Source organism: Lissotriton vulgaris, chromosome 2_1 (assembly GCF_964263255.1).
Source record: "Lissotriton vulgaris chromosome 2_1, aLisVul1.2, whole genome shotgun sequence".
In the NCBI taxonomy this organism is placed as follows: Eukaryota; Metazoa; Chordata; class Amphibia; order Caudata; family Salamandridae; genus Lissotriton; species Lissotriton vulgaris.
In genome coordinates, this window is record NC_141687.1 from 1,962,279,434 (window position 1) to 1,962,302,026 (window position 22,593).

The window sequence follows — 22,593 nt, forward strand, 5'->3', positions numbered from 1 at the left end:
CAGAGACTCGTGCCTCCCAATCTGCCAATGACAAAAGCAATTATAAAATTCCTGTCGCAGTGCAAAACAAAAAAAAATGCATTTTGCATAAAGTCCATGAATGAGATAAAGAATTAGATCTTTTGTGACAGAGTCTGCTTTTCAGATATAAAATAGTTCCTCGTGCGTTCCACAAAAAAACAAAAGGACACATCAACGCTGACAGAAAAATGCGAAAATAAAATGCTACTGTGGGATGATCCAAGATCTGTTTATCAATGTCTCAAGCCAATAGTGGAAGACACCTGACCTGAGGCCCCTTTCTAAAGTATGGAGAGCATTTTGAAAAATAATATGTTTGCCAAAAATGGTGCAAGTCCGGTTCACTCCAGACCTCAAAATACATATACATTCCCATTCTTTTCTTACGTTTATCATGCATTCAGAATTGCCATATAAAAAAACACACTTGAGGCCAGCCCAGTGCTTGCTAATGAAGGAAAAAAGCTAAAAACTTCCCACATTAATCCTGCTTTTTGGGCAAACATTTACACCCATTATTTGTATAACTGTTGCTACTGTCTCCTAACATTTGCACATTTCTAACACATCAAAATTGCGAATGAGAACGGTTGCCCACCACATAAATGAATATATTTAAAGCTGCTTCCAAATAAAGAGTGGTTCTTTATGATATTCCAAAACATAGGCTACTGAACCTCCATAAGATAAAACTGCCTGTGTGCATAAAATAAGCGCAAATCTGTGACAACTCACTGGTCCATCAAGCGTTCAGGAAGAACTGTCCAATCCTTGGTCACATTTTTAAAATGCTGGAACAACGGTCCAACTAGCTTTTTAAGATATAGCTGTTGTAAAGAAATACAAAATAAGATCGATTATGGCACAATGGACAGAAGGAAATGTACAATAGTGTGCATTATTTTGTAATGTAGCACATATGATAGGTACTCTATTTGTAAAGGTAAATTCTTGATTTTTCCGTTTATTCATGTATCTAAGTTTCACTTTACACAATGTTTCCTGCTTTGCTTTCGTAATGGACTTAATTACGAGATTTTGGCGCAGGGCAGCGCTGCAGGGATATCTTGCTGATCTGCCCTGCATAATAGGCTTCCATGCACCCATGTAGGCACCCTTGCACCATGGTGCAGTGGTATCTGCTTTGTAGAAGTGGTGTTATTTTTTGCAGGAAGGGGTTACTTCTTGTACAAAAACAATCACATGAAGTGCAAAATGCAAAGCACATAGAAAAAGGAACAATATAGAAGTTGCTCCTGGTTGCACCTCCCTTACGTCTGCCCTGGGGAGGAGTAGGAATCTGACGTATTCTCAGGATTACGAAAACTTGTAAATATGGGAATGCATCAGTTTTATGGCTGCTGTGTGGGAACTCAAACAGCAACACCCATGGAGCCCACTTTCACACAGAGTAATGCGTGAAAGGGGGCCATATTTACAAGGCCATGAAAACACATGCAGGGTGGCTTTATGTGTCCTTGTAAATATGGGCAGGCACACTGCGCCGCCTGTGTGATGGGCTTGTAAATAAACCCCTAAATCCTTATTTGCATTTTATACCATACTATGGGTGATTTTTAACCCTTTGCAAAATTCCTAATAGAAATAATACTGAGATTCTTAAAGTACAACGCAAATTAGCAAACACAAGAAATTTGGTACTTGTTCCATATCTTAAGGAAAATGAATAAGTGCAAAAGGTTTTGCAAACTGTTACACTAATTATAAAATGGTGTACATTTCATAGTTTCTATCAGATTTTAAAGTAAGCCATGGGATAATTTGATCATATTCTCCAAACATAACAAGAGGTTTAACAACATTAAGACACCAATGGCATTCAATAAAGAATGCAAACTTATAGCGAGGGAATGTACCAATGCACTTTAGAAATAGAAAACAAATTTTAAATAGATTATATCATTCATGACATGCAATTAATGCTAAGTGCCTACGCTTGCATAGTTGGAATTAAACAAATTGCACTTTATATTTAGAACAGGAGCTCATCTTAATTCGAGAGGCCTTTAAATCTAGGCTGTATCTGGGCATATAACATATCACATATCAAATACTGATCAGTGGTATTCAGTTTTTAAATCAATCTTTATCATTACCTCAGTGCATATAAGGTAGAAAACGACTTGTATATTTGCTTTTTATTGTGCATTATATAAATACTTACATCAGATTTTAACCATAAATATTTCTACGAATATATTTAAATTTAATGTATATTTGTGGTTTTATCAAATTACGCAGCCAATCTATAGAAATATATTATTTAAAAGACTTAAAGCACGCTAGTCCATGCATTCCTGCTCATTCACACCTAGCTAATGATTAAGTCGCAGTGAGAGGAGATATACATCATGAAGCAATGCGACCTTCCCCTCCCCAGAATTTATTAGTTAGGTGTGAATGAGAAGGAATGCCTGATACAGTTATTTTATTATTTTTTTAATACGTTCCTAGATGTGTTATGTAAATGATAAAAACAGATCAATACAAACATTTAATTAAGATTGTAGAAATAGTTATGTATTAAACCTGTTTTGGTTCATATATAACACAATAAAAAAATATATAAAATGTTCTATAACTTTTATGAACGGAGATGATGACAAAGGTTGAATCAAAATTTCAATAACACAGGAGTAGTATAATTATTTGAAATTAAAACGGGAGCTGCAAACCTTTGCTCTAAAGAAAGACATCTTCTTAATTAGAAATAGAATGTTTGGACAAAGTTTAGGATCCTGTTGGTAAATAAGGCTTGACAACACCAATGCACAATTACTACACGAGCAGTACAATAGTGGATATAATATAATATCATATAATATAATATGATATGATATAATATAATATAATATAATATAATATAGATAAAGTACCCCCTGCCATACATTATAATAACATTGCAAGTCACAGAGAAGTTCCATAACCATATCAAGGAATGAGTTGGGAGGATGAGTTCCTTTATACGGTTATGGAACTCTGAGGTGACTTGCAATATCTTTATCATGTACACCAGGGTGTGCTTTATCCCATGTATTACATGATCACACCATCACCCTTCTCACAAACTACTTAAAACCTTGGTGCGTAGCTCTTTTATATGAAAAAGCTAAAATATTTGCAAATAACAAGAATAAAAATTAAACCTCTATGGCAAAAGCAAACACATCAAAAATCTGCTAGATATTATTGCAAACAAATATTAGAAATAGTTCAATACAAGCCAGTTTTTTTTTAAATAAAAGCTGCATTATCTCAGAATGTGCAGAAACATGAAGACAAATTATAACTCTACTGTAAGGAGTGCAAAAAATAAACATACTCCATCTGCTTCTGCTTGTCATTGTAATCTGTTAGAATGGAGCAGAAGAAAGAAAAGCAACATTCTTTTGCTTCTTTTAACAGCTGGTTCAATTATGTTCTGTGACCTGACCTGCCTTTTACCTTGACTGCTGGCAGCAGGCATAGTGACACCAGAACTAGACCATTATAACTTACAAACGTTGAATTGTGATGCTTTTCTATATAACCTGTGACTGCGTGCATCACAAGTCACTGATTATAAAGAAATTAGAGCCTTCCATTTATACAGGGATGAAATAATCTCATATAATTTAATATAATATAATATATTATAATATAATATATTATAAGACAATATAACATAATATAATATAATATATGCCGCCTAAGTATTTGCCTATCCATTTAAGTATTGCTATAGGATGTTTTTCAATGATTTAGTATTTGGCAGATGGTTCCTTGCCAGTAAGGGCAATGGAGTAAAATATTATGCTCTGACAGACATGCCATCCACTAAATTGAGAGATGACCGACTGCCCTGTGGAAATCTCTGAACACAAGCAGGAATCACAGTCATGACAGTTCCTATACATGCTTTAAGTTTTACGGGCCCTTTTGGCAAACATGATGGGTGCTCTCAAAGTGGGAATTTGTTAATGAAAAATGAGAAACCAGTGGCCCATGCACCATGGTAGTGATGTTTATTTTTTTTTCTGTCCTGCAAAACCAAGGTTTTCCTGTCAGTGAAAGACAGATAAAAAACATAATGTCATCTAATTTAAATCGGGCAGACTGTGGTATATGTTAAATTACCCCTAATCTGTCAGGCCGTCAAAGGAGTATATCAGAAATGGAGCCGGTTCAGGTTTCCTCTTCGTAATATTTGGCGTCCACCCACCTTTAAATCAGGAAGTCAGACCTTGAGTTTGGCAAAGAGTACGTTTCGCTTTTCTTGCAACTGGATACCCTTTCCTTGAAACTCTAAATCATCCTCTAAGATCCTATTTTGAGCCATCAATTTTTAAACCAAATGTTCTTACCTGCAAATGCCAACCAACTAAAAATAGCCTGGGATCAAATTGGATCACTTTCGATCATTCCTCAAGATCAGGATCATTTTTATACACATTAATCTACCTTCATGGGTCCATAAACGCTGCTCCTGTCAAACATTATGGTGAAGTAATTCAAGCTTCTAAGGGCCACCTGCCATGGCATGTACTCGGTTTCCTTGATGAGATACTTGGTGGTCTCCAATGCAGAGGTTGTTCTGAAGTAGTCAGCTCTAAAAGACAAGTGATGCAATATTTACTCTTTTACATTAAAACCCTTTCAACTGGATGAATTATCCCAGGAAAAGGACCTGCTTATCAAAGGAATTATCTCCCTGCAATTTGTTCTGCTTATCCAAAGTAAGTTTTATTTCAAAACATTTTAAAGTTCAACAAATTATATCAACCTCTCTGATGTCTTATTTAGTAAAGCATAGAACAACCTCTATTGAGTTATTTCAAATACATTATGGGGTGCAGCTCAGCAGGGGAGGTGCTAGACATTTATTCCATCACTACCACTATAAACATCTCCAGATGTTACTTTGAGGTACAACAGTAATGCCTCATAGTGTGTAGGACTGCCATTTCACCTTCTAGTAATTTCTAGAGTTGTCTCTGACAGCCTTGTGCTGCTTGGAACATGTAGTAATGGTCAGGGAAAAACATTTCAAGACGTTATTCCCTTATTCGTCAAACTACCTTTTAAAGACAGTAGAAAAATATGTCATCAATGGCGAGGCTACCACAGACACACACTTCTGCTTTATTTGCCATCCAGTTCCCAATTGAACTTTAATATTACTAATGGCTACAGATGTGCAATGAGTCGACTTTATTAATTGCCTGAATTCAGTGACAGTGTAAGAGTTCTCTTACTGGAGAAATTTGATTACATATGCAAACCTTTCACTGCATTGGCCAAACTGAGCTATTTGCATGATCCTCTTAGGTATGTTTTAAAGTAAAGATGAAAGGGGGAGAGGGGTAAGGAGTTCTGCCCTCATGGTTACAAAATAAATCTTTAGCATCCACATCTCACCACCATAAGGAAGGAAAACTGCCATGGGACAAATTTAGTTCTCTACTAACTCATCTCTGACCCTTCAGGAAGAAGGGAGAATTATAAAACAATGACAAAGGTAAAAGTGAAATATGGTAAACTTATTTATTTTCTTAACACGCTATGACATTTATTTAAAGAGCCCATAAAAGGAGTACAATATGTGTTAATCAGATTTCCACACATTTAGCAAGTGTTTGATTAAAAGTAATGTGTTCATATTCTATTAACACATGTGGTAATGATGCATCAGAAACATTTGCTCATTTATCCACAGTTTTTGCTGACGATAATCATGCACAAGTAAATGCAGAAAACTTGCAGAAATAATAGTTCAACAAAGTTTTTCCAAGTCTTTGAGCAGAAAGCAACATTGCATTAATGCAATTTCTGGAGTGTTTGTTACAACAGATTAGCTGACACAGCCAGAGTATGTCTTGCTATATTCTAATGACTAGCTAGATAAGAATGTATGGATCTGTAGCCATATTAAGTAGTTTAGGCATTCCTATCTTTGCTTTTTGTTGTTAGTTGTGCAAGTTAATGTGAAATTTTACAAAGGTTACATGAGAGTTACATTTGTCCTAATGTATTTGATTATATGGAGTGCTATGTCTACTACCTGTATACTGTTGTCCAGTATTGTCTTTAGTCCCACCGAATTTATAATGCCATTCTAAAACAGAATTTTGTTACTATGAGTTCTGTGCTAGTATTGTCAATTAACACATTATGTTCCAGTGGTAAAGACAGGACATTGTGCTTGCTATTTCAGCCTTCATCTTCACTGGTTGCATTCAGTGGCATGCAGTAGCGCATAAAGCGAGACAAATGAAGGGAACATAAAGGGGTGGTAGGTAGAGTCACCAGTAGTACAGGGTTGGAATCCAATTACCTCAAAGCAAAAGCACTAGTCAATGTTGGTATAAAGTGATGGGAAGTTGGTGTGAATAAAACATAACTGCTGCACCACTTATCCAAAGAAAAGATGCTCATCGTATATTTTCTGAGTAATATATTCACATGATGCCAAGTGTACTGGGTATATTAAAAAGTATTTAATGCACTCACTTAAATGTTTGCATAGCTGCAGGATAGAATAGGTATAGATAAGAATGATTAATTCTGCAGTATTACATGGTCTCCCCAATTCGTGATCGCAATCTTTGATAGTACCTGTTTTTAAAAAGGGAGATAAGGCTGATCCTTATTGTTATAGGCTAATCTCTCTGATTGGCTCTACAGTCAAGGTATTGGGGTGCATCGTTTTGAATAGACTGTGTGGGCTCCTAAAGTCAAGATTTTCCCAACATTCAGTATGGTTTTAGGTCTGGCCTAGGGGCGATTAATCAGTATTTAAATCTTTATTAAATCAATGACAAATATACCATGGTCAAGAAGGGATCCTTGCATATTGCCTTTATAGACCTTAGTTCTGCATTTGACAGAGTCAATGGAGACAAACTGTGGAGCAGAATGATCGTTCTAGGTGTTGAGTTGTATATTGTACACTTTTGTGAAATCTTCATCAGAGTTTACTGGCTTAAGTGAGATATGGTGAGAGACGTGAGTGCTCTGCTTCGTTGAAGCTAAAAAGAGGTGCCTGGCAGGGGTGCATTCTTGCTTTTTTCTTTTTACCCCCTGTATTAATCAACAAGAAAGTGTTCTTATGAAGAATGGTCATGATGTTCCCTAAATTGGACGACATCTGGTTCCTGTGCTATTGTATGCAGCAGAAAATACAGTTTTAATAGCCATAGCAGCAGTAGATGTTCAACATTTATTAAAATTATGTGTGGCTTTTATGGATTCATTGAATATAAGAGCACATTTTAAGAAATCCCATGTAATGGTGTTTGGCCCTAGATTAACCAAATCTCTGTTTTTTAAGGTGAATTACAATGTTATTAGTAAGGTTTACTCATATCCTTATTTAGGATTGTATTTTCACTCTGCTTGAACCTGGTCTTCTCTTTTATCTTCTAGATCAATGATTTCTATGAAATCCGTTTCTTCTATTTTTGATTATGTTACGAGACTTGTCAATAGACCTTCAGCAGCCATTTGAAGGATTTACGAGGCATAACATGTCTCTATTTCTACCTATGGATGTGGTATTTGGTGATAAGCTGATATTCCTTTGCTTCAAACCGTGGAAAACCACATTTTTTTAGAAACAGGTAGTTCTGCCGAACTGTTCAGCCTCTGTTGTATTTCATGAAGAATTGGGTGTTCGTTTCCTTAGCGATATTGTGAAAAGGCGTCCCTTGCTACAGTGGATCTCGGTTTGGCTAAAACCAGATTCTAAGTTAAACCAATTGATAATAAGTGGCAGTTGTGCTTTGAATGGATCTAATAGAATTCCTGTCTCTCTTTTGCTGAATTGGGGTGACTGGGAATTCTTAATAACCAGATAAGCTGGTGAAAGCAAACTTGCTTAGGACAAAGAAAGCTATTATGAATTTATTTAAGTCCATAAAGTAAAGTACGTAGTTGGCTAAACCATCTGTTAAATCTCACAATTTGTTGTTGACCTCACCAACTCTCGAACCTTATTTGAAACTAGGACTGTCTTCTTATCATTGTTTTATATTTACCAGGTTTAGACTTAATATGATACACCACTTGTTGCCTGTCCCTAAAGTTTGGTATAAGGATTCTTTATGGAAAGGGGCGACCATTCGGTCCCCCCGAACGTATGGCCGAGTACCACGATCCCCCCGGGAAGCCATCTTGGGCGGGAGGCGAGCCTCGGCTGGTATGCCCGAAGCGGCGTAGCCGGGGCGCGCTTTTTCCCGCCCTGAAGTGGGCTGGCCTAGACACTGACGCGGCCGGGCCACGCCCTCGGGGCAGGCCGGGGCGGGTTTACGCCCGCCCTGAAGACGGATAAAAGGAGCAACAAGCCAAGGAAGCATCCTCTTGTTTCTGTGCTCTGAAGCTGCACCACCTCGCTGCACGTGAGCTCGAGACGAAACGAAGAGCCAATTTTGAGCGTTGTAATCTTTCTGTTTGTTTTTCAGATACTCTATCGTGAGAATGCCTAAGAAGGTGGGAAAGCGAATGACTACCGACCAGATGCTGCGTGTTCTCATGAAGGAGGTGACCGACTTAAAGAAGCGAATGGCGGAGAAAGACGAGGAAGGGGGGCCAAAACGTCCTCTGGCAGGAGCAGCCCCAGGAGGAAAAGGCAAGAGGCCCAGAAGGGGAGCAGTTGGGGGAGACAACCCAGTTCCCTGTACCCCACTCGAAGCACCCACTCCTGTGCCGGAGGAAGGGAATCCAATTCCCGTAGTGGTTACCCCTGTGTCCGGGGAGGATATGCCGCCCGAGCTGGCAGCTCAATTAGCAGCGTGGTTGGGAAAAGGTAGCAAGGGCGCCACGGCTGACGACGCGCAGGTGTTGATGAGGCAGCTACGCGAAACAAGGGAAGCAACGACGGCACCATCGCCATCAGTTCCAGTCGCAGAGACTGCTTCCGGTTCAGGTAAGCGGCCATTGCCGATTGCGAGGGATGAATCAGCACCCTCTCGGCGGGAAAAATTGGGTCAACATGTCCCTCTGGCGATTAAAGAGAAGATATGGGCAGGGGAATATATAAACATCTTCTCGTTGCTTACCGATCATTATGAAATGGAGCATGTTAAGAGCCAGAAAGAGCTCATGCATCCAAGTGTTTGGCGCGCAAAGATGGCCGCCTTTAAGGTAAATGAAAACATTGGTAATTGGGGCAAGGCATGGGGGGTTTTTACATCCATCTTGGGTGAACGTAGGCCCGAATTGCTGCCCGAATTGCCGATTTATCAGTCACGGATCATGGGCTACTCCGTATCTCACGAGGGCAATCATTGGTTTTGTTACGACAATGTTTTCAGGAAAGCGAAAGAGCATGATAAAAACTTAACTTGGGATTGTTATGATTCTGTGTCTTGGTCCAAAATGGAGGACTCCGGTATGTTGAAGGTGCCATTGATAGGAAGTAACGTGGGTGAATCCTCCCGCCAATATGCGGGGACGCCCTTTCGATCGGGTACAAGTAACGACAATCACTCGAGGCCAGCCGGCAACGCAAATAAAAGGGGAGTTTGTTGGAACTTTAACAGGGGGAAATGTACTAGGCCTCAGGGGTCATGCAAATTTAGGCACGAATGTGGGGGGTGTGGGCAATCTTCCCATCCTGAGTCCATGTGCAGAGCCAAAACGGTTGATAACGGGGGTAGAGGAGGCGCCAAACAGGTCTGACATAGTCCGAGGGGCGCCTTTACCTACCCCGATTGATACCATGGCAATGATTCCCTGGCTCAGCGAATACCCGGATCACGCTTCCGCTGGGGTGTTGCGCAACGGATTTTCATATGGTTTCCACATCCCAGTGGGAGAGTTTCAGGGTTTGCCACGATGTAAAAATCAGATATCGGTCTTACAGCATACGACCGTGGTACAGGAAAAGATCAGGAAGGAGGTGGCTCGAGGTCGAGTCGCCGGTCCATTTAATGTGCCACCAGTTGCTGACTTTGTTTGTTCCCCTTTAGGGGTGGTCCCCAAGAAGGACCCGGGTGAGTTTCGGCTGATACATAATTTATCAGCCCCACGTGGTCTTTCAGTGAACGATGCGATAGACCCGGAAGTGTGTTCGGTGCGGTACGCATCCTTCGATGAGGCCGTAGCCATTTTGAATCGCCTGGGGCCCGGTGCGCTGATGGCAAAATCTGATATCGAGTCAGCGTTCCGGTTGCTCCCGGTACATCCAGACGATCAGCGTCTCCTTGGTTTCATGTTTCAGGGTCATTATTACATGGATAGGTGTATGCCGATGGGATGCTCTATATCTTGTGCCTATTTTGAAAAGTTCAGTTGCTTCCTGCAATGGGTCTTCACGAGGAAAACGGGGTTTCAAAATGTGATGCATTATCTCGATGATTTTTTGTTTCTGGGGGCAGCCGGGGATCCCGAGTGTGGACAGGCTTTGACTGCATTTTGTGGTCTGATGAATCAATTTTGCGTGCCATTGGCACCAGGTAAGACTGTGGGTCCCTCGACTTGCCTCGAGTTTCTGGGGATCGAGCTGGATTCCGAGGAAGGTTGTTTTCGTTTACCAGGGGACAAAGTGTTAAAATTCAGGGCATCCCTGCAAATGTGTTTAAGTGAGCCTAAGGTTAGGCTACATCAATTACAGCAATTGGTGGGGCAGTTGAATTTTGCCCTAAGAGTTATACCGATGGCCCGCCCCTTTTCTCGCTCGATCGCTCAAGCCATGGTCGGCCTGAAGGAGGGTCATCATCGCACACGGCTCTCGGCAGAGGTTCGCCAGGACATGCGCATTTGGTTGGCATTTCTGGCGGATTTCAATGGCCGAATTGTCTGGAACAAACCGGCCGTGTCCTCCGAGGAGCTGGGGCTGTGGACGGATTCAGCAGGGAGCATTGGTTTTGGCGCCATCTTCGGCACTCAGTGGTCAGCACAAAAATGGCCGTCATGGTGGCATGAGAGTGATCTGACAAGTAACATTGCTTTCCTTGAACTTTTTCCCATTCTGGTGGCCCTGAGAACTTGGCCAGAGGGGTTCAGAGATCACTCTGTGGTATTCTGGTCTGATAACATGACCGTTGTTGAGTGTATCAATAGCCAGGCAGCACGCTGCAAGTGGATCCTGAGATTACTCAAAGAAATCGTGTTATTATGTATGCAGTTGAATGTAGTATTTAAGGCAAGACATGTCCCGGGGGTGATGAACCAGGCGGCTGATGCGCTTTCTCGTATGCAGGCCTTCTGGGGTTTTCTGCCCGCAGCGGACCCGGTGGCAGCACCCTTTCCCGAAGCTCTCTGGTCTCTCGGTGCCCCGAACTACAGAACCTCGTGGGAGAGAGTTTAGCACCCAGGACAAGGAAGGCGTATGAAGAACGTTCCGTTCCTATTGGGCCTTTTTGGGGGCAGCTAGGGGGGAGCTTTGGGGCCAGGAGGAGTTGGTAGTGAAATTCCTGCTATCTTTACGTCATGCAGGCAAATCAGTGGCTACGGCCCAGAGGCATCGGGCCGCCATTTCCTTCGTGGCTAGGGCTCATGGGATCCAGGACCCGACAGCGTCTTTCGTTGTGCAAAAAGCGCTACGTGGGTGGCAACGCCTTGAGGGTCGCAGAGTAGATGATAGGCGCCCGATAGGTCTAGATAGGCTGGCTTTGTTGTTATCTGTACTTCCTGCAACATGTTCATCCCAGTATGAAGCAGTGTTATTCCGAGCCGCTTTTGTGCTAGCATTCTATGGGGCTATGCGAGTAAGCGAATTAGTGGCAAGGAACAAGCTGGATACCAGGGGGGGACTGTGCCGAGAGCATGTCCGAATCAGGGGGGAGACAATGACTATCTCATTTGTCAAGTCCAAAACCGATCAGGGTTCAATGGGGGACTGCATAATGATACGAAGGATCCCCGGGTCATCCATGTGCCCGGTGAGCTGTGTAGAGGAGTATTTAGCACAGAGGGTGGCATCATGGGGGGGGACATTGTTGAGACACGCTGACGCCACCCCACTGACGAGGTTTCAGTTTCAGCGGGTGCTTGCGATGTCGATTACGGCTGCTGGCTTGAACCCGATCGAGTTTGGGACCCATTCCTTTCGGATAGGGGCCGCTACAGAGGCTACGGCCAGGGGTCTGAATGTTGAACAAATTAAACGTGTGGGGCGTTGGTCCTCCAATTGTTATAAGAGGTATGTGCGGTTGCACATGTTGTGAAGCTGTAACGATGTACTCACGCTTCTTGTTTTTGTTTGGTTTCAGTTGCGCAAGCTTACGAGGCGGGGCGGACTATGCAGTCGACCCAACACCGGGCCAGCGGTCATACTTCACCGGCTGTGAAAAAGGAGGTGTGGGTCGTGGGCCACTCATACGTGAGGCGAGCCGCGGACGTATTCAATGTTTGTTATATACAAGGGAGCCCCATGCAGTTGAACCTGGGGTGGAAAGATAATTTTATAGAACAATGGTTCGGAGTAGGCCTTATGTGGTCCTTAAAGGAAAACAGGGTAACAGCGAGTATTTAATAAATCGCTAGGGAGCATTGGTAGTAGGAAAAATGAGTTATTTATTTCTACTTTTTACTCTTTTCTTATATCAAAACACAAGATATTAAAAAATATATATACACTGTATTTCAGGTGCTCAGGTGAGTAGTACGGTGCAGGACGTGACATAAGTGAGCAAAGTGAACGAACTGTCACACACAACAAGGATAAACACACACAACAATTATCTACAATGATACACGTGAAATTCCTTGGGTAGGTCGACGGCGTTTCGATCTATATTATTTTAGATCTTCATCAGGACAGTTGAGCCTCCTGAAACTTGCCAAGGGAAAGGGCAAGGATGGTCACTTGTGCAGAGCAGCTGGGCGCATGTCGCAGCTTTTCAAGGAATATTAAATTAAGTTAGATTCCAAGCTCTACTTGGGGATTCTGGTGGTAGCTGTTTCTTCCAGTGCGTGGAAATTATGAAAATTGGGTTTTAATACATAATCAAAATCGCTGCCAAGGCGCGTTCGCCGCTATGGTAGGAAAAATTGTCTGAAAGTAATTAATCGGGGTTTTTTTGACACAGCGCATTCGTCGCTTTTGTAGAAGCCTGAAAATTAATTTTATCAGGACGGTGCAGCAGGCGGGGGGTCAGAGTACCTCTTCCTAGCAGCTCTAGGAAGAGGTACTCTGACCCCCCGCCTGCTGCACCGTCCTGATAAAATTAATACTCGCTGTTACCCTGTTTTCCTTTAAGGACCACATAAGGCCTACTCCGAACCATTGTTCTATAAAATTAGCGGACGTATTCAAAGCAGGTGACATGAATCACGTGGCTGGGGAATACGGGTACAGTGTGTCCTTCTACGGAAAGGGCGGACTCTGTATTGACCAGTTTCAATCATTTTTTGAGGGTTTACTAGGGCGGACGAGGTCACCGCCGTCTATAGTCATAGTACATCTTGGGGGCAATGATTTGGTCACCACTGGTAGACGACTTCTTCTTGAGGCGATGCTTTCCACTGTAAGTTGGTTGGCGAGGAGAGTTCCAGGGTGCACGATTGCATGGTCCCATATGATCCCGCGAAAAGTATGGCAGGGGGCTGTTTCTGTTTCTGCTTTAAACCATTCAGTAAGGAAAATTAATAACAAAGTGAGTAGATTATTCCGTTCCAAGACACTGCATTCTATTTCGCATGGTTGTATTGCTGGTGACAGTATGTATTTGGGGGATGGTGTTCATTTGTCCCGGGTGGGGAACGAGTTACTCATAGGAGACTGTATAGCTTGGCTAAAGACTTTAAGTCATGACCTTTAGGTAGGAGTGTTGTGGGGGGTCCGGATAGCCGGTCAACTATCCGGCCTGTGGCGGTAAGGTCATGATCGGTGAGCACTAATTGGAAGATCCCTATGAGTGGGCGTCACCCATTACGGATGGGAGCGCTCGAAGGAGGTGGCCATTGGCCCCTCAACGGGGAAGGCGGTCCCTTCTAAGGATGGGACGCCGAAAGGAAAGGAAAGGCGGTCAAGGCCCCTTCCTGGGTAGGGGGGGCTACAGCCCCCTCCCGGAGAATTTCCCGGGGCCAAGACATCTGCGACGGCAGATGTGGTAAGATGTGTGGGGTTTGGGGGGGGGGTCTACGCTACCTTCTAGATTCCTCACACGAGTCCTCGGACGACCTTTAAGTGGCGTCGAGTTTATTGGGGCCCCCGTCAAGTCAAGGGAAATTGGTAGTTGCACTCGAGGTACACCTCTGTGCGGTCGCCCCTCACAAGTGAGGGGGATATTTCTGGTTAGGGATCTTGACACCGGTTACGACCTTGCCGTTGGCCCTTAAACGTTAGGATGTACAATTTCAAAATTTCAAGTTAGATGTTTTTGTAGGATGTTAGTTCGGCTAGGAGAACCTTTGTATTAGAGAATATGTTAAGGTTAGCCAAACATCGCAATGTGGTAATGAAATTGTACATAATATGGAACTGTTATTTTAATGTTTTCATTTTGTTTCATATTTTAATAAATACGGCCGGGAGGGTCACTCCCTCCGTCTTCCAAAAGTTCAGAACTGTTTCCGGTTTCCCATCCTTGGGGATTGTGTTGAGAGGGGGTGGCGGGTATCTCGGCCATATGGAAAGGGGCGACCATTCGGTCCCCCCGAACGTATGGCCGAGTACCACGATCCCCCCGGGAAGCCATCTTGGGCGGGAGGCGAGCCTCGGCTGGTATGCCCGAAGCGGCGTAGCCGGGCGCGCTTTTTCCCGCCCTGAAGTGGGCTGGCCTAGACACTGACGCGGCCGGCCCACGCCCTCGGGGCAGGCCGGGGCGGGTTTACGCCCGCCCTGAAGACGGATAAAAGGAGCAACAAGCCAAGGAAGCATCCTCTTGTTTCTGTGCTCTGAAGCTGCACCACCTCGCTGCACGTGAGCTCGAGACGAAACGAAGAGCCAATTTTGACCCACCCACCAGCCCCTGAAGACAGCGAGTTGTTTTGAATAAAGTTTGATGTGGTAACTCTTTTATTTACAGGTCGAATTATTATCGTGATAACCTTGAATATGCAATAAAGAAATGGTCAATTTGTGGTATGTTTTGCAAATAAAGTGATCTTGCTCTAGTGTTGATCAGTAGCATGTTTTAATAAAATTGTTGCTTTTAACTGTCTTTTAAGTAATTTAGTCATTTAGTTTAGAATTCATTTAGCTTAGAACTGTCGTATTTATTTTGGTCGGGCGGTAAGGTCATGATCGGTGAGCACTAATTGGAAGATCCCTATGAGTGGGCGTCACCCATTACGGATGGGAGCGCTCGAAGGAGGTGGCCATTGGCCCCTCAACGGGGAAGGCGGTCCCTTCTAAGGATGGGACGCCGAAAGGAAAGGAAAGGCGGTCAAGGCCCCTTCCTGGGTAGGGGGGGCTACAGCCCCCTCCCGGAGAATTTCCCGGGGCCAAGACATCTGCGACGGCAGATGTGGTAAGATGTGTGGGGTTTGGGGGGGGGGTCTACGCTACCTTCTAGATTCCTCACACGAGTCCTCGGACGACCTTTAAGTGGCGTCGAGTTTATTGGGGCCCCCGTCAAGTCAAGGGAAATTGGTAGTTGCACTCGAGGTACACCTCTGTGCGGTCGCCCCTCACAAGTGAGGGGGATATTTCTGGTTAGGGATCTTGACACCGGTTACGACCTTGCCGTTGGCCCTTAAACGTTAGGATGTACAATTTCAAAATTTCAAGTTAGATGTTTTTGTAGGATGTTAGTTCGGCTAGGAGAACCTTTGTATTAGAGAATATGTTAAGGTTAGCCAAACATCGCAATGTGGTAATGAAATTGTACATAATATGGAACTGTTATTTTAATGTTTTAATTTTGTTTCATATTTTAATAAATACGGCCGGGAGGGTCACTCCCTCCCGTCTTCCAAAAGTTCAGAACTGTTTCCGGTTTCCCATCCTTGGGGATTGTGTTGAGAGGGGGTGGCGGGTATCTCGGCCATATGGAAACATGTAATTGTGATCTGTTTTCAAAACAGGATATTAAGCACTTTGAAATGTTTTGTGTTTTTTATTTGAATCTGCGAAAAAAATGGATGATTCCATTGTTAGAGGAACAGTCGAGCCCACCTTGTTGCAATTACAAATGCTTTTAAATCAGCGCACCTCTTTCCATGTGGCATGTTTTTTAGCTGGCGTTATTAAACTGAGGAACTGCTATTATGAACCGTGGATTTATATTTATTTATATAACTTCATATTTAACAGAAAATAATTGTTTGTAATGATATTTATTGATGCTGAGTTTTATTGTCACAAAACTGTTCTATCTTTTATGATTTAATCAAAAACTGAATAAAGAAAGTTGATTCATTGATTGATAAGAACAGGTATCTCACCTTGCTAAGTTGAAAGCGTCATCAATGATTTGTGCCCGGTTGATAACTGGAATAACCTTCAAAACACAAATATGTAACAATGAGGTAACAAACAATTATGAAATGAAAGCAGACTTTACCAATTATGGTCCTCCTTTATTCTCTTGAATGCCCCCTGTGGTAAATTCTTTTATGAATGTTAGGGATAGCTTCATAACTTTTTGCCTCAAAACATATGCATGCCAATTTTTTTTCCTTTTTTCCAACATCTTTAGCAACCTAAAGGTACAAAGGGTTTGTAGATTCCCCCACAGAGAAGCAAGAAATTCAGCAAGCTACAGATAAATCTTGGTCTTTGTGGGGAAAATGGGAAAAAAGTGCTGTGCAAGAAATCACATGGATTTTTCTCTAAAAAGTGCATCACAGAAAGGTTTGCTGTGCTGGAATTAACAATTTCTCGACTTTCGGGAACAAGCAGAGCAGTATCCCAAAAACCTTTATCACCATTTTTGCTTTTTCTACGGCCGGGATTACAAGTTTAGTTGCTATTTATCGCTCTTGAGAAATAACAATACCATGGTCTACATTATTTATCGGCTATGATAAATCAAACCGGTTATGAGTTAGTGGGGACCACTATTCAGAGTTTGGCGTTTACTTGTGCCAAAATCCACATAAAACTGTAAATACTGTATGCTTTCCCCCATTAAATTTTGGCAGATTTGGCATGCCGTAATTTAATGAAGGTTGAGGTATGTAACGCATCTGATAATTATTGGAATCATTAAATACCTACCAAATTGTAATTCTATCCCATACATACATAGGGGTTCACACGTGCATTGGAATATACTGACCATCTTGTAATCAAGGCTGTGAAGTTAGTAATTTTTTCCTGATTAAATCCAGATCTGTGACTGGGGGTGAATGTTTTGCCAATGTGTAACTTTCCATCCATCACCTTGTGTGTTTCGCCCTATGTGGGACGGGTATGCCCAGACTTGGATCCCGTGCTCACTACGCCACTGGAGTCAAGCTATCTTGGCTGATGACGGTTGACAGCCAGAAACCAGTCCTAGGATGCTTGATTCCGGTCCAAGGAAGACAGCCCAACCAATTCTGGCTGGGCTGTTCCCATGAGGCACAGGGTCAAAAATGATTTGCATATGGCCATGTCTGAACTGGGGTGGCGTGGTGAGAAAAATAACGATGGATTAAACCCAGATCTGTGACTGGGGGTGAATTTTTGGCCAATGTGCAAACTTCCCGTCCATCACCTTTTGTGTTTTGCTGTTCGCCCTATGTGGGAAGGGTATGTCCAGACGTGGGTCCCGTGCTCACTACACCACTGGAGTCAAGCTATCCTGGCTGTTGACGGCTGATAGCCAGAAACCGGTCCCAGGATGCTTGATTCCGGTCCAGGGAAGACATGGCTTGGCAGTTCGGGCACAACTGTTCCCATGAGGCACAGGTTCAAGACTGATTTGCATATGGCCATGTCTGAACTGGGGTGGCCTGGTGAGCAAAATAACAATGGATTAAACCCAGATCTATGACTGGGGTGAATGTTTTGCCAATGTGCAACATTCCGTCCATCACCTTGTGTGTCTTGCTGTTCGCCCTATGTGGGAAGAGTAAGCCCAGACATGGGTCCTGTGCTCACTACACCACTGGAATCAAGCTATCCTGGCTGATGACGGCTGATAGCCAGAAACCAGTCCTAGGATGCTCGATTCCGGTCCAGGGAAGACATGGCTTGGCAGTTCGAGCTGGACTGTTCCCATGAGGCACAGGGTCAAGACTGATTTGCATATGGCCATGATGTCTGAACTGGGGTGGCATGGTGAGCAAAATAACGATGGATGAAACCCAGACCTGTGACTGGAGGTGAATGTTTTGCCAATGTGCAACATTCCGTCCATCACCTTGTGTGTTTTGCCGAATTAGGTCCCCAGCTCATCCAGCAGCCAGGGAAGTCTACCATACCTAGTGATTTATGAAAACTATACACTGGGGGAGGACAGGGTGGTGTGATTTGCCTGGAACTCACAAGGTTTTATAACCCATAGCCCTTGCAAACCTCAAACATAAGCTATAATTAAAATAAATTCTCAGATGTCTGTGAGGAGAAGGTTCTGGAATCTTCATGCATCTTCACATTTCTACCACCCAATGTTTCTACACATCCCCAGATACCCCATTTGTGTGAATGGGCCTAGCACCCACAACTCAAAAGGCCCCAAGCACAATTGGGTAGCTGCAGTAATTGGGCCCAGGCTTGGCTGCCACCTACAGATACTTACCAAACCAAGAGACTTCTGAGAAGTAGACACCTAGGGGTCTTCCAGAGTGGTGTGCCTCTTATGGATCCTATAAGGGTTTCTTACCCACAATGCCTTGCAACCCTCACATTTTGTCTAAAATCACACATTTCCCTTGCATTTCTGTGATGTAAACTTTCAAACTCCAGAACTTGCAGGAACCTAAATAATTCCAACTATGCAGCATTCCTCAACTTTTTCCAATATATACCATAACCACCTTGTGTGGCTGGGCCTAGTGCCTGCAACAGGAATTAATCAAACTAGGGTCAATGGATGTTTGCCCACATGGGATGAGGTTTCCGTCCAATACCAGGGTGGTAAACCCATACCTGTTTTGTTTCCCCAATGTAACATCCGTAGTGCCTAGTGGTCTTTAATATTCCTCAGGAAGACAGATTAATGTCACTTCCCCAATTGGGGCAAACCTCCAATCTGCCCAGCGGAGACAGAAATTTCGCATCTGGGATTGGGGTATAGCTTGATGTGAGGGTAGGTGGCCTCCATCCTTTTATTTATGTAGTTGGCATTTTAAAATCACTGGTGTATAGTGGGCTATCTGCTGTTCGCGGAGTAAGTTGTAAAAGAAAAACCTTTCTACCCCTCAGGGTGGGGGGCAGACTAGTTTGTCCTTTTTCTGGTAAGATTAGGCCCACAAACAGGGTAGGACACCTGCACCCTTCTCTTTTGCCCAAATTTAAAATCCCGGGGTTAGCATGAAGACACTTTTGCCCCTTTTGGGGTGTAGATTTGGATCATTGCCATAGTAGGTCACCCCCACCCTAATGTTTTTTGGAGCCATTTTGAAATCTATGGTGTCTAGTGGCCTTTCTGCTGCCCCCTCCCATTGGAAAATGTGAGGCAAAACTCCTCTATGTCATGTGGGGGGCAGAAATACTGGTTTTCCCCTTTTGTGGTGGGGTATCGCCCAATGCCAGTGTGGGATGCTTGCACCTCTTTCTTTATCTCAAATTTTAAATCTCAGATGTCTAGTGGACTTTCTGTCTAGGGGTGGCAGTTTGGGAATAAACACCCTTATCAGCCACCTCAGGTGGGGCAATATGTCTGTATTGTACACTTTTGGGGTCGGGGCATTACCTGAGCCCAGGATGAGCCACCCATCCCTCTTTTGTTATTTTCCCTGCTTTCAAGAGACTTTTCTGCCCTCCACCGTAAGGGGCAGATTCAGGGTAAACATCCCAATTTGTCCACCAGGGGAAGAATGACTTATGCCCTTTTTGGGGTGACGACATTGAGCTGTACTTTGTGGGCCACCCCACACTTTGATTTTTTTATGGGAGGAGACATTAGCCCTGGTGTCTAGTAAGCTTTCTGCACATGGCAGGCCACTCCCAACCCTTCATTTTTTTCTATTATTCCGTGGAGTTGAGTAAGATTTCTGCTCCAAAGATTTCTGCTCCGACCGACCCCTGCCCTCACCACGTCTTCAACAAGGCCGACGCTGTCATCGCACCCCACCTGCGAGACATCATCAACACCTCCTTCGACACCGCCATCTTCCCTGAAAGCTGGAAACACGCCGAACTCAGCGCTCTACTCAAGAAACCAACAGCGGACCCCACCGACCTCAAGAATTACCGCCCCATCTCGCTTCTCCCGTTTCCAGCCAAAGCCATCGAGAAGACCGTCAACAAGCAGATGGCCGCCTTCCTCGAGACGAACGGATCCCTCGACCCCTCACAGTCCGGCTTCCGAGCCAAACACAGCACCGAGACCGCCCTCATCGCCGCCACCGATGACATCCGAGCCCTGATGGACAATGGAGAAACAGCGGCCCTCATCCTCCTAGACCTCTCCGCGGCATTCGACACGGTCTGCCACCGCACCCTAGTACGGCGCCTCAGCAACATCGGAATCCAGGACAAGGCGCTGGAATGGATCATCTCCTTCCTGGACGGAAGAACACAGAGAGTCCGCCTACCACCGTACAAGTCAGAGGCCTCCAAAGTCATCTGCGGCGTCCCCCAAGGATCATCCCTGAGCCCCACCCTCTTCAACGTCTACATGAGCCCCCTCGCGGCCATCGTACGCAAACACCACCTCAGCATAATCTCCTACGTCGACGACACCCAGCTGATCCTCTCCCTGACCAACAACCCCGCCGCCGCCAGAGCCAACCTGCACGAAGGGATGAAAGAGGTAGCCGAGTGGATGACGACCAGCCGCCTGAAACTGAACTCGGACAAGACGGAGGTCCTCATCCTGGGCTCCTCACCCTCCGCCTGGGACGACTCCTGGTGGCCTCCCGCCCTGGGCACCGCACCCAAACCGACAGACCATGCACGAAACCTGGGCTTCACCCTGGACTCCTCCCTCTCCATGACCAGGCAAGTCAACAGCGTCTCCTCGGCGTGCTTCAACATCCTACGCATGCTACGGAAGATCTTCTGGTGGATCCCCACAGAGACCAGGAAGACCATCACCCAGGCCCTCGTCACCAGCCGACTGGACTACGGCAACGCCCTCTACGCCGGGACCACCGTCAAGCTCCAGAAGAGACTCCAGCGGATCCAAAACGCCTCAGCCAGACTCATCCTCGACATCCCACGTTCCAGCCACATCTCCGGACATCTGAGAGACCTTCACTGGCTCCCCGTCAACAAAAGAATCACCTTCCGCCTCCTCACCCACGCACACAAAGCCCTACACGACCAAGGCCCGAGCTACCTCAACAGCCGAGTCAACTTCTACGCTCCCAAACGCCACCTCCGATCAGCCAACCACGCCCTCGCCGCCGTCCCCCGCATCCGAAGAGCGACTACAGGAGGAAGGTCCTTCTCCTACCTGGCCGCCAAGACCTGGAACTCCCTCCCGTCCGACCTGCGCCTGACCCAAGACCACCTCTCCTTCAGGAAGAAGCTGAAAACCTGGCTGTTCGAGCAGTAGCGGCACATCCCCCCCCCCCCAGCGCCTTGAGACCCTACGGGTATGTAGCGCGCTTTATAAGTGTATCTGATTGATTGATTGATTGAATGGTGAACAGAAAGACTGCTGTGCCCTTTTCAGAGTGGGGCTTGGCCTTGTGCATGGTGGGTAACCCCTTTGTGCTTTTTTAATTGTTTTCCATGGTGTTAAGTGGGCTTTCAGCTCCTGAGGGCACAGATTGGAGATCCCCCCACCCTCAGGGTGCAAGTTTGGATGACAATCAACCCCACCTGCCCAATATGGGCAGAATGAATGACTTTTTTTAGAGGGGTGGGAACACTAAGGCCCTTGCCGAAGGAGACCACTCCCACATTCAAAAGATCTCTGGTTTCTAGTGAAATCTCCCAGCGATCACATCCCACTGTGATTGCCTGGCACTTTGCAATAAAAGGGAGTTATCACTGGAAAGCTGAGTTTGTCAGCTCAATAATAATACATCCCTTTTGCAACAATTCCTTAGGAGCATGGAGAATGGGGCTGTTTTCAGGTCCTTCCATGCTTCCTGGGAAACCAGGAAGTGTTTTCCTCGGTGCCATCCTGCCAATGATGCAATAATGTGCTATGTGCGTCTGTAGGAAATTGGGTTACTGGTTGAAAACTCCAAATTAACCTGTTTGAACCCCCCTGGTAAATCGGCACAGAGCAGCCAGGCTTAAGTAAAGGCGATGTGTAAAGTATTTGTACAACACTTCAAACAGTGAAAACACCACAATAAAAATGACCACACCAGGTTAGAAAATAGAGCTGATTTTAATAAATAAATCAAGACAAAAATGATACAAATATAATCACTAGATACATTTTAAAAGAATAAGGTGTAAAATAGTTCCTGATTGCACAGAGGGACTTATTTACAAGCCCCTTGTGCCGCCTTTCCATCACTTTTTCCCATGTTAAAAGTGACGCAATGGTGGTGTAATGGGCTTGTCAATAAGCTCTAAAGTGTTAACCATAGATATCTGGTCACACTGGACCATGTCAAAGTGGAATCATG

At 44.4% G+C, this 22,593-nt stretch overlaps 1 protein-coding gene across 1 annotated transcript in view; it reads right to left on the minus strand.

Annotated features, from left to right (window-relative positions):
- Positions 1-22,593, minus strand: part of LOC147733565 (aminopeptidase N-like) — a 268,819-nt gene that overhangs the window by 94,496 nt on the left and 151,730 nt on the right. The window contains exons 13-15 of the mRNA XM_086958151.1: positions 16,354-16,409; positions 4,483-4,630; positions 757-848 (exon numbers count right to left, since the gene is read on the minus strand). Of these exons, the coding sequence (XP_086814277.1) occupies positions 757-848; positions 4,483-4,630; positions 16,354-16,409 (296 nt within the window). The remainder of the gene's footprint in view (positions 1-756; positions 849-4,482; positions 4,631-16,353; positions 16,410-22,593) is intronic.